Source organism: Muntiacus reevesi, chromosome 7, assembly GCF_963930625.1.
Source record: "Muntiacus reevesi chromosome 7, mMunRee1.1, whole genome shotgun sequence".
NCBI lineage: Eukaryota > Metazoa > Chordata > Mammalia > Artiodactyla > Cervidae > Muntiacus > Muntiacus reevesi.
Window position 1 is genome coordinate 18833636 of NC_089255.1, and position 12352 is coordinate 18845987.

Sequence of the window (12352 nt, forward strand, 5' to 3'; positions counted from 1 at the left end):
AGGAATGATGACTTTCCTGTAAATGCTCTCAGGATTGGGGGGCCCAGAGATGCATTGGTGGAGGCTGGGGATGACGACCTTCCAGTAAATGCTCTCATGATCAGCAGCGGTGGGGGGAGGAGGGCAGAGATACATTGGTGGAGGGTGGGGATCAGCACAACACTGATTTTTTTTTTTTAATTTGTAAAAAAAATGACAACATTAAAGAAAATGTTTACAAGAGGAATAAGAAATCATAGAATCTTACTGCTTTAGTACAGGTATTTTCATGGCCTCTTCCTTCATTGACTTGAGACCTAAAATTTAGTGTCTGATATTTTTATTACATATTATGCCAAACAATAGCAATATTCCAATTATGATCAAGAAGGGGCACTTGAAGTATAGCAGCATTTCTACAGGGTCCTTGCCTGGGAACTCCCCAAATGTTTCCCTGGGTAATAGAGAGTAAGGGTGCTCCTTTAGTAGGCACAGATAGTGGAGCCTTAACTTGTTTCTCTCCAGGCCAGAGCCCTGAGTTCAGCTTCCTCTAGAGGATTCTTCAGGTAGACGGTGTACAACCTGTCCCTATAGTAATAGTGCAAGAAGGCCTGATTGGTGCACATTCAGTCAGGTCCCCAAAGGAGCATGATCAAGGGACTGAAGGATGCTATTTAAGGACCAAATTTTACTGAGATCCCTTTTCAGGCCTGCCTTCCCCAACTTTCTGTATCCACTAGATTGGAAGCTTTCTGAAAGAATGTCTGGACCTCTCCATTGTCCTTCCAGCCTAGGACCAGGTAAAAGAACTTTAAAATGGTCAAAGAAATCCACATCTAAAACAGCTGCTGTGCACTGCTGGCCCAGACTCTGGGCTGCACTGTCACGTCTGAACATGACACCATTAGGGGGCAGTCTGGGTCCATGATGAGCCGTTTCTTCCTATGGCAGCCTGGTCACGGGTGCAAAGACTCTTCCAGAGCCGCATACCCACCTCTTGGTCCTCCAGGGGCTTTCCTCACATGGTCTCAGCTGTGCCAGCAGTTCTCTGAGAAGATGCTACTGGATGGGTGGGAGGAGGGAGTGGACCAGGGACTTAGCCTCTGGGGACTAAGTCCTTCAAATTCAACCACCTACCACAGTGCCAAGATCATGGTATGTGTTCAATATTTAATAATGGTTGCATGAAATGGAAGTAACAAGAAACCTAAAAGCAGAAGAAAAGCTCTAGGGGAGGGAAGTCTGTGAGCATGCCTGGGGGAGGGGCTGTTCCCTGACCAGGTTGGGGCTGGGGCCCCTGCCGCTTCCCAGGACTCCTCTGGTCCCCTGTGGTGTCATGTTCCATGTACAGAAGCCTCAGGGGTCCAGGTGATAAGTCTAAGGATGGGGTATGTGTCTGGACTCTGGTGAGCTGGGAGAGGCGTCAAAACTCAGGCAGGCTAGGATGACACAGAGGATACAAGTTTCATTCCCAGCCCTCAACTTATAAGATCCCTCCAGGGGCAGATACCGAGCCCAAGCTGGCTGGGTCCGCTGAGCCGATCACCCTTAGGAGCAGAAGGCCAGTCCTAGCAGTTCCCCTTCCCTAGGGCCACTCACATTTGTTTCCACACAGGTAATCCATGTTTGTTATAGAAAAATGCCACATCACTCTTTATTGGACACCAGCGCCAGCACCAGCCCCCTTGTCTCTGGGCACAGGGGCACGCGGGCAAGGGGCTCCATCCCCCGGGCGGGGTGCAGTGGAAGCCTGGCCCCGCTTCTGCTCTCCTCGGGCCAGTACCCTCCTTGGTGCCGGGGGCTGCTTGCTCAGGTTTGTTCAAACTCCGTGTCACAGTAGCCTACGCTGAGGGGCTGGGCCTGGACACCACGCCTGCAAGAGGACATAAAGAAACAGGTGCATGAGTCCTTGAAGGTGGTTAGTTTTAGGCTCCAGCAACATCTTTTCCGCCACAACCAACGGTCTTCCCTTCCCCCAGTTCAGTGGATTTCATGCTGTCACTAGATGCCAGAATTCCTCGGGGTCTCTCTTCCAGAGATTCTTGCTGGGGTGGGGCTGTGTGTTGGCGAGAATCTGCCATCTGGATCAGGTGCCCCAGTGATTCTGATATGGGGACACCTTGGAACCTTGAGGAATACCTTCCTGTTTCTATGCCCCAGCCCCAAATCACTCAGTCTCTTGAGAAAAAAGGTGGACGCCTACAATGTGCCCAGTGCTCTTGGCCCACTGAGCCTGTTAATGGCTCTAAAACACTGTAAATGTCAGGGGCACGGGGGCACCGAGACACTGTCCAGCCTACCCACAGGATGTGGGTATGAAATCTCAGCCTCACCAGTTCCAGGACCTGACCAGTCTCTTTAGAGCACCTTGAGACATGCCTCCTTTATTATCCAAATAAGTTATCTGCTCAGAGATGGTAAGGAACTCACTCAAAGTCACTCAGTAAATTAGACAGTAGAGGCTTAGATCCCACATGCCTGGCTCTCAGCCTGGGACTCTGCTGTGTACGAGGCTATTTCCCCAGAGTCTCAAAACCAAGTCAATGAATGAACCAGGGAACTGATCCTCTTACGCAGGCCCATCCCAACTTGGACACGGGTATCGTGAGAACCCATAAATGCACGACCGTGGATAAGAGCACAGACAGTGAAGGCAGTTCAAGTCCTGGTTCTGAGCAACTTTGGGCAAGTTACTGAACTGTTCTGTGCCTCAGCTGCCTGCCTCTGAAATGGGGATAAAAACTCTATCCCCTGGTGGGGCCGTGGTGAAGACTGAATGAAGCAGTGCCGGCAGAGGGCTGAGCACAGGGCTTGCCACCCTTGGCACACTTCCGCAAGTGTTAGCTACTATTAGTGTTCTTCTCCTGTCAGGAAGGGGTCCTCAGCCCCTGACCTGCCCGTGGTCTGCTTACCTCAGCAGCTCACAGCGGAAGTGTGACAGACGTTTAAAGGCAAAGTCCAGGTTGGACACCATCTTGTTGCTCCACAGCCTCTCGGCAACAGCCCCTGCTCTAGGCCTGCGGGAAGGAGACAGGCACCAGGTTTGGGCTCTGGGCTCTTGCAAGGGCACTGGACACCCACACCCTCTTGTTTAGGCACCCCAAACTAGCTTGGGGCCGAGGGATGTGATCGACACTTTAATCAGAGTGACAGCTCCTTGGAATGCTCCTCAGGGACTGCCAGGGCCCAGCTTCATCTTCAGTAAAATGGGGATCATGATCCCTCCTCCTCTCCCGAAGACATAGTGACCAGAATCTGTCTGAAACGCATCGTGAACAGTTACTGATGGCGGTGGCGGCAGCTGTTCTCAAAATGCAAACTCTACACAGCCCCCCCAAGTGTGCCTGAGGGGTAGCCTCACTCTGAGGAGAGAGCAGAGAGGAGTCTTAGTACAGAGACTGTGCGTCTCAGGGCTGCATCCTGAGCCATCCTGAAAACAAAATTCTTTCAATGTGCTCTCCAGGCCTCCTTATCCCTATGTGTGAAGTGAGGACAACAATCTCCATGTTGTCGTTTAGCTGTCACGTCCAAGTCATGTCTAATTCTTTTGTGACCCCATGGACTGTAGCTTGTCAGGCCCCTCTGTCCATGGGATTTCCCAGGCAAGAATACTGGAGTGGGTTGCCACTTCCTTCTCCAGGGGACCTTCCTAACCCAGGGAACGAAGCCAGGTTTCCTGCACTGCAGGCAGATTCTTCACCACCGAGCCACCAGGGAAGCCCAACAATCTCCACGTGACACACCTGACGGGCTGAAGGAGCAAATACAGAAGTCAGGCCGGAGACGACTGTTCCACACCAACAAGCAACAGCGCGAGGCCCCTTCTCTCCCAGGCCTGAGAGGAGGGCACTCGGCCGGTGGTGGCTGGACGGGACTGAGCCCGGGAGGGAGAGCCCAGGCCCACCAGCCCAACCCTCCATATCCCCAGAAAGCCCTTACCAGAGCCTGGGGACCAGGTTTGTGCTGTCCACATACTCTCCCCACATACAGGCCTCTCCGCCAATCACCAGGGCCTTCTGCTCAGGGCTACCTGAGGGAGAACAAGCAATGACAGGCCTCAACCACCTTCCCAAAGTGGTCCTCTCCTCAGACAGGCCACGTCATCTGCTGACCTGAAATGTCCAACCCAGGCTCTCCTCTCCCCCAGCTGCTTTGGCAGCAAGGAGAGCTCCCTGTTTACCTTCAAATGCCAGGGGCTCCACCAGGTAGATCTCCTTCCAGTCAGGGCCGTAAGTTATGTGGTTCAGGTACCAGGGGGCAGAGAGCAGGGCCCGAAAGCCAGCACGGGTGACCAGAGCCATCTCCTTCACATATTTTACTGGTATCTCTTCTCGCCATACCTGGATAATCGTGTCTGGCCGCACCTGTCACAAAAGGTCAAATGGCATAAAGGTTCCCGGGACACAGTCTCATGCGAGCAGCCCAGGCCAAGGGGGTGTGTGCCCCCTCTGCTCCCCAGTAGCAAAGCATTTCTCTGTGACCCCTAGCCACTGAGCTTCTAGCTCAGTGCACAGGCGAAGGCACCCAAAGGCCCTAGGAGAGCTCCGTGCTGCCTCCTCCCCTAGCCCCTCTGCAGCTGTCCTATCTACACTGAGATAGTAACTCCAGCAGTGAACCAACAGAGGCAAGCAGTGGGGCCTAGAAAACTCATCAGGGACTGTCAGGTCCAAGCATCTCCAGATGTATCTGAAGGTGGGATGAGGTTCCTGCAGATCTTACGAAGCTGGGATCTTACTAGTCAATGATGAAGGAGAAGATAGCCCTGCTCCCAGGCCCAGAAGATCCTAGTCTATGACACAGGAATGAAAACCCAACCCATCATGCCAGTTTCAGGAATCCCAAGTAACCTGGCAGCACAAGTAACTCGATCAGTTCATAGTGAGGAAAGCAAACGGAGGCTCTGACACCCACACTTGGGGCTCAGAGCTCTGCATCCATGCAGAAGCAGGGAAGGGATGGGAGAGCAGAGGGAGGCCCTGAGGGGAGCACCTCTCCTCTGCCCCAGGCTCACCTTCACTTTATTATCAAACACCTCCTGCCACACCACGTAGCCCTTGCCATAGGCAGAGACAATGTCCAGTAGCCTAGAGAGTACAGAGAGTGTTTGCTCAGTTCAGAGAGGCTCTGCGCTACTGGTGCCAGTGCCCTGGGGGCAGAGCCTGGCTAGGGGCCCATTCCTGTCTGACCAGTTGGGAACCGACCACTCCAACCAGAAAGGACAGGACAGAGGACCCTTTGGGGCCCAGAAATGGTCCAGCAGGGCCTGGCCCTGCTATGGAAAGTGAGGACTCTGAAGGAGGGTGACTGCCCACTCCCGCTGCTTCCTCACGTCTGGATGTAGAAGGACTCCAGCTTCTTGAAGTCATCACCAAAGCCTTTCTTCTTCATAAAGGCCTGGATATCTGGGTTGGACTTCCTGAATCCCAAGAGAAAATGAAGATTAATCCTTTTGACATCCTCAAAGCCCAAAGCATGGGGATTTGTCACCTGGCCTCCCACAACTTTTTTTTTTTCCATCTGAAAAACCAATCAACTGAGGGTATCAGGAGGCCACAACTTTGGGAAGTATGACTGAAAAGCTAAGTGAAGGGGGCCCACTGAAACAGGCCAAGAAAGGCTACGCTTGGACCTGAAGAGCTTCAAGTCACTTCCAGAGAGAATACACCTCGGTCTCTCTGGGCTGGGACATGAGGCTCTGAGGTCTCAGGCACACTGGATTCTGGTTTCCGTCTCTTACCTCCCACACCCTGGGCATATCCTGCTTTTTCCTTAATGTTTATTCTTTATTCCAAGTGGATACAAGCATTGGTGTCTGTCACCCGTGGCAGCTCCCTTGCCGCACAATGTCAACATTTTATTTTTTCTTTCTCCTCCACTCTTTCCCCAGATCCAACTCTAGTTCCCACTTCTCCAAGAAGCCCCTCAGCCTCTACTGAGCTAAGTAAATCTAAGGGCTGGAACCTTATAATTTAATACTAACTAGACACTATCACATATTAACCTCAAATTCATGTGTCCTGCCTCTTCAACCAGACTATTTTAAACTGTCAAAAGCAGGGACTATTTTTCTCTATCCTGATTGTTCCAAGACAATTCTGTGCCTGGAGGTGGTTTTTCTGTCAATATCTCAAGACTATGACAAGATCATGGATTTGCTAAGAGCAGGTAGGGCCTCTCGGTAGGTAGAGAGAGGAAAGGCCGAAGGTCTGAGCCATCTGGATAGACAGCTGAGGAGCACCTGAGACAGGGAGCTTCTTCAGGGCTAACCTCTCCTCTGAGTAGGCCATCTAACAGGTCAGGATGGGAGGGTCATAAGGCTCATACCAGCAGGTGAAATCAACCTCATCTCCTCCAAGGTGCAGATAAAAATCTGGAAAGACAGTACTGATTTCCAAGAAGAATGTGCTCATGAACTCGTAGGTATTGTTGAGAATCGGATTCACGGGCCCAAAGGTGCCAGAGGGATGAGACCCAGAGTAGCAAGGAGTTAATAATCCAGGGACACCTAAGGCAATAGAGAATCTGACACTAGTGTCACAAATACACAATCCCCACGTATAGTCATATACATGATGACAATCATGTTCATAGACATTCCCTCAGGTAGGAACGCTCAGGCACTCACTGACATGAGCATTTAGTGACAATCAAAGAAATACAGGTATGTCCACGAATCATACCCAGACAACTGACACACACTCCTGCTGCCCTGACACATTCTTCCACTGGGGTCACCCTTGCTCCCAAAGCCTGCTCTCCTCACATAGCCGGCCAGCAGAAAAGCAGAGAGCCTGATCTAGACAGACTAGCAAAATCTTTCTTCCACTCTGGGCACAATGACCAACAAGGGCATTATCAGGCAAGAACATCTGAGAAGAATTTGCCCATGTTTTAATCATAAGAAGTGTCCTCTTTCGCCGAAAGTAAATTCTGCCTATCTAAATTCCCAGTGGAAGGAGTTGATGGAAAATATTCTTCCAGAGACCAAGGCTAGGGCATGCTACATCCAAGAGTCAACATACTAACTCCCCACTGAAGGCAATCAGTGGACTCCCTCCAACTGCAGACATTCTTCTTACCTGGCCCCCAGGACAGAGTGTGGCCAGGAGTGTCAAACTCTGCCAGCACCCGGATACCCCGAAGCCGCGCGTATTCAATCACCTCCTTCACATCTTGTGCTGTATAGATGTGGGTGACAGGGTTGTAGGACCCCTGAAAGGCACAGAACACATTGAGGATCCCATTTCCTGAAGGCTAGCAGAGGAGAGAATATTCAAAATGCCTTCAGGCTCCCCTGGATATCAGAAAATCTGCCCACAGGGCTTCCCTGGTGGTGGAGTGGATAGGAATCCACCTGCCAATGCAGGGGACCCGGGTTCAATCCCTGGTCCAGGAAGAACCCATATGCCTCCGAGCAACTAAGCCTGGGTGCCACAACTACTGAACCCGTGTTCTGGAGCCTGCGAGCTGCAACTGCTGAAACCTGCATGCCTCGAGCCTGTCTCTGCAATAAGAGAAGCCACTGCAATCAGTGGGCTTCTCTGCAATGAGAAGCCACAGAGTAACCTCTGCTTGCCACAACTAGAGAAAATCCACGCAGCAATGAAGACCCAGCACAGCCAAAAATAAATAAATTATTTTTAAAAAAGAAAATCAACCCATAGCCTGGTGATATCAGGTGCCGCCATCAAGGAACTGTATCATCATTTCCCACAAGCTGTCCATTCATTGTCTTATCTCAGTGCCATGATGCCAGTGAGATAAATAAGGTAGTTGTTATACCCAGCTAACAAAATATGAATAAATAAAAAGATGGGACCAGGAAAGATTCTCTCCTGAAGGTCACAGAGGAAATTAATGGTACAGTTTAGACTTGAACTCAGGTCTCTTGACTCCAAAGCCAGTGCCCTTCTCCTATATGTGAGTGTGTCCCTTAAACTGGCTGGTTAGGAGGTGAGCTGAGGTCCTTTGCTAGCAGGGCCATGGTCAGAGTCAGACTTCAAGCCATCAACTGGGTTTGGGCAAAATCAAAACATACCTTTTTGGTGAGATCTGGAAAAGTGAAGCTTTCATATGGGAAAGAAGAGTCATCAACCAGATGCCAGTGGAAAACGTTGAATTTATTGTATGCCATGGCATCCTGTAGGTCAGAGCATACACTGTGAACCCAGCACAACTTCTCCAGCTTTGGCCCCAAGCTTGGCAGGCTGCGCCACACACTTTCACAGGCTCAACCTGCCCCAGCTTCCTGCTCAAGTGCTCACAGGTTCTCTGTATCAAGCCTTCCCATCGGGTTGTGCCTGGCAATGAAAGATGGCTGACAGAAGCAGTATCTCCTCTGTGAGGGATGAGTTACAGTCACACTGGGAGAAGGGCTGCAGTTCTGTGGTACCTTGGGGTCAGGAAGGCCCACAAGACCGTGGAAATTAATATTTCCTCTTGCCACTTGTTTTGGGTTGTCTGACTAGTGTTTATCCAAAGTGTGAGGTCGGTTGTGAATTTAATAGCCTCGTAAGTCACAAATCTCAGATGCCAGAACTGGTGGATGTGCCCACTTCTCTGGTTCCATCAGAACGCCAAAGGAATAGTTAGACATGTAAGCCAGATGGGTAACTGTCAGCGAAGATTGCCCATCAAATTCTAGACAGTTAGGATCATCCCCAGCTAAGGCTCTTGAACATCGCTTTCCTAAGACTTTATACTAACTAAAGATAGCTGCCTTTGGTCAGAGAAGCCAATTTCCCAACCCACCTTCTCTGTCACTGGAGATGGCCTGGACATTGGTCCTCAGTAGCCAGTGGGGTATGTTTAAATCACTTGTATTTTTTTTAATCTTGCAGCAGGTCATCTTTTACATTTTTCCCAGGAGCTCATAAAGTTACATAAATTCTCTCTGTAACTCTTTAAGAATATGGCACCAGATCTATCTGTTGTCCCATCACCCCAGAATCCTAAGGGCAAAGAGGGTCTTAAGGCCTGGGTACCAGAGTGTCCAGGATGCTAGCCAGTGGCAGGTAATGGCGAGACGTATCCAGCAACAAGCCCCGGTGAGGGAAGCGAGGGAAGTCCTCAATATCCGTCTTGTTGACATAGAACTGTGTGGACCAAACATCGAACATGTCAGGAGTCTAAGGCAATTCACCAGTGGGGTGGAGGGGGATGAGAAAAGCTTTCTGAGATCCCTGAAAACCCAACCAGCTGACTGTTCTTCAGGGTAACTATCTCCACAAACACCACACACCTCCAAATGAATGACCATAAGCGTTTATCTCTCCAGAGAGTAACTTTCCCCTGACAGCAATGCAGCTGTCCCACACACCACTCGGCTCACATGTACCAGATTCTCACTGACTCAATATTTTCTTCAAAGCAGTGTGGTCTCAAGGTCATTACTCAATAATGACTCAGGGGAACTAAGTTATACCCCAACTGGCAAAATCTACCAAACCAGTTTCCACCCATTATCTCCATGAATACTCTTTTGGGGACCATCTCAAGCCACCAGGACTCTGTTTAAGGCAAAAGAAGGTATTTCCAGGACTCTCAATATTGGAAGCAAATGCCAGAGATTTAAGAGGAGCCCTTTTTGAAGGCCTGCACTCACCGTGCCCTCAGGAGATCTCCAAATAAGCTGGCTAAATGTCTCCAGACCTACAGGGAAGTAGAGAGGTGGATGTAAAGACTTAGGGAGGTGGGTAAAAAGTTAGAACCATCTGGAATGTTCCTATGTGGCAGAGCACAGTGCTTGGGCACACAGTGAAATGAAATCTAGTGTAGGCTGCATGCTTCTCAACAGCTAGAAAAGGGGGACAGTAGGAAGCCAGTATCGATTTTTACTCTGTCTTTTATTTTGGTAGTGGGCAGTGTAAGGGGGTTTTGTGTCCCTCCTAGCAATACACTCACCCACATGCCTCTTATCTATAAACCCTAAGTCTTGAATTCACAAAGATATTAAGAAGAGAGGCCAGGCATGCTGAGTCCAGAGCATTAAGTGCTCTCAACAGCTGGGGCCTATAAGGACATGTGAAAGGACAAGCCAGTTCACAAGGGGTTAAATAGTTCAGTGGATAATACTCATCGGGAGCTCAGGGAGCTGAGAAAAGCGGGCCTCCAACCTGCTGCCTCTTCACTTTGAATTGTGAGAATGTGATCCTAAACTTGAGTTTCATAAACTCAATGAGATCCTAAACTTGTGGGTCCACAGCTGGACCCAAAAGACAAAGAAACATCCACTTTTCCTCTTCAGACCCTGAGAAGAGAACCAACTATAGGGAGCTGAGGTCTGGCAAGTAGCAACTCCCCAGGAGACTGGATACAGATGCCTAGATTCCGGTGAGGCCCAAGGGCAGGTGTTCTGTGTCCAGAGCACTAGATGTTCTCAACAACTGGGCCCTCACTTCTGCAAACCCAGCAGAAACCCTGTGAAAGAGTCCCAGAATCCTAAATTTTGAGAATTTAAAAACCTGTGAGGCCTTTGTGGTCATTCAGCACCTCCCTTGAGGCCAACTTCCAGTGCACCATCTGGGCTTCTTTCCAGCCTGACCTTAACGCCTGGCACTTGGGGTCCCAGAACTCTCCCAGTTTAACCTGACTAATTGTTAGCACCCACTCAAAATGTACAAGAGGGCAGAGAGGGGAGTCAGCATGCTGTTTCTCCAGAATGCAGGGGAGGGCAGGAGGGGCTAGGGAATAAAGACAAACTGACACAAGGTTTGGAGTTCAGTGAGAACTTCCCTCATTCACCGGCAGGGCCCTTACCAAAAGGGGTGGAAGTACTTGGCTAAGTCTGTGTCTGGGGACCAGATACCTTCTCAGTGAATCAAATACCTTCTCAGTGAACCAAGAGGAAGGGCAGGGGCCTGTCACCCGTTGGCTAGCGAAGTCCTCATTTTATCAATATTTACCTCTTTTTTGACATTTGTCTCTTTTGATCTAGATTTCCTTTTTAAAGAGCCCTTCCAGTCCTGTCTGTAGTGAGAGCTGAACAAACTGTGTGTGTGGCAGAGCGGGCCCCGCTCCCCAGCCGCCTGCCCCTGCTGGTGCCTGCCGTCAGCCTGCGGGGACTCCCTCTGCTTCCCAGAGTGCCTGCCCGGGGAGTGGCTGTCGCTGCACAGGCCGTGACACCTGTCAACTGCTGGAGACAGCGGGGAGGAGAACACCCTGCAGGGAGCTGAGGAAATACTCCAACTGGTCTCCATAAAGCAAGCTCCTATGGTGGGGGTATTTGCCTGACCCCTGGTCCTGCCCCTCACCCCACCAGTGCCCACCTCCCCACATCATCCTTTTCTCTCCCAGCATCAGCCCCATCTTGTTACCTCGCAGGGCGCCCCAGACAGTCTCGGAGAGGAGGAGACACTGCTCATCATTTATGGTCAGTGTGTCTGAAATGACAGAAATGGTTCCATTAAGTTAAGGATTTCTACCCTCAGATTAGAGAGAATCACATGTTCTCTGTAAAACCTCGGATTAAAACTCAACAATAAGGAACTTTCCTGGTGGTCCAGTGGTTAAGACTGCGCTCCCACAGCAGGGGGCCTGGGTTTGATCTCGTGGAGGGCTCCAGGCCTAGCATCTGCAACTGAGGCCAGGCCATCTGGAGTTATAGCTACAGACAAGTGCTGGCTTCTAGAACAAGGACCAAAGTGGTACTTACAGTTCTCTACAGACCCCAAAGAAGGAAACTGCTCACATCCGGGAGTGACGACGAGGACCATCAATGAATTCTTCTCTGACGTATGCCGTTTTTCTGCAAGGACAGGGTAATAAACTCAGTGTGGCTGACTCACCGCCAGAAACACCAGGCAAAACCAAGGCCCTACAGGAGGGTCCCCAACTCTAGTTCTTTCAGTTTGTGTCTGTGGTAAGAGAGAAAGGGGGGCGGACAGCTGCCCTTGGCACAGGTGCTGCCTAGTCACCTGTTTGACTTGTCTCTTGGGTTGTGTTCCCCTCCCCACAGTCACCCACCCTGGCCCTTGCACGATGGACCTGCCAGCAGCTCCTTGCAACCAGGGCTCTCTGTTTCTGGCTTGGAGAGGTTCCAAGACCTCAACAACTGCTTCTGAACTAGAGGTGGCTCTGAAGTATTGCTAGTCAAAGTGTGATCTGCAGATTAGCTGATGTGCCAGTGGTGTTACTGGTTGGTCACCAGATAGGAAGCTTATATGACTCCAGAGTGTAAGTCAGTTATGTCCAAGCAAACACAGTTTAGTGCTAACAGTTTCTTGTAACAAGGTTTTCTTGATGAAGGGAACAGTTTTACATTCTGGTGAATATGCTTCTCATCTCACTGCAGACTGGCACTTGAAGGAGCACTGTTCTGGAGGGCTCCAGATGAAGGCATCCAGCTTTGTAACAGGTTAGGAGCTGATGTGAG

General features: G+C 50.3%; 1 protein-coding gene across 1 annotated transcript in view; it reads right to left on the reverse strand.

Annotated features, from left to right (window-relative positions):
* Window positions 1–1604: 1604 nt before the first annotated feature.
* The window catches only part of HEXA (hexosaminidase subunit alpha), a 29461-nt gene continuing 18713 nt past the window's right edge, over window positions 1605–12352 (reverse strand). The window contains exons 2-14 of the mRNA XM_065940637.1: window positions 11633–11725; window positions 11295–11360; window positions 9584–9630; window positions 8964–9074; window positions 8018–8119; window positions 7059–7191; window positions 6304–6484; window positions 5309–5395; window positions 4991–5063; window positions 4160–4343; window positions 3919–4009; window positions 2892–2996; window positions 1605–1852 (exon numbers count right to left, since the gene is read on the reverse strand). Of these exons, the coding sequence (XP_065796709.1) occupies window positions 1789–1852; window positions 2892–2996; window positions 3919–4009; window positions 4160–4343; window positions 4991–5063; window positions 5309–5395; window positions 6304–6484; window positions 7059–7191; window positions 8018–8119; window positions 8964–9074; window positions 9584–9630; window positions 11295–11360; window positions 11633–11725 (1337 nt within the window). The 3' untranslated portion in view covers window positions 1605–1788. The remainder of the gene's footprint in view (window positions 1853–2891; window positions 2997–3918; window positions 4010–4159; window positions 4344–4990; window positions 5064–5308; window positions 5396–6303; window positions 6485–7058; window positions 7192–8017; window positions 8120–8963; window positions 9075–9583; window positions 9631–11294; window positions 11361–11632; window positions 11726–12352) is intronic.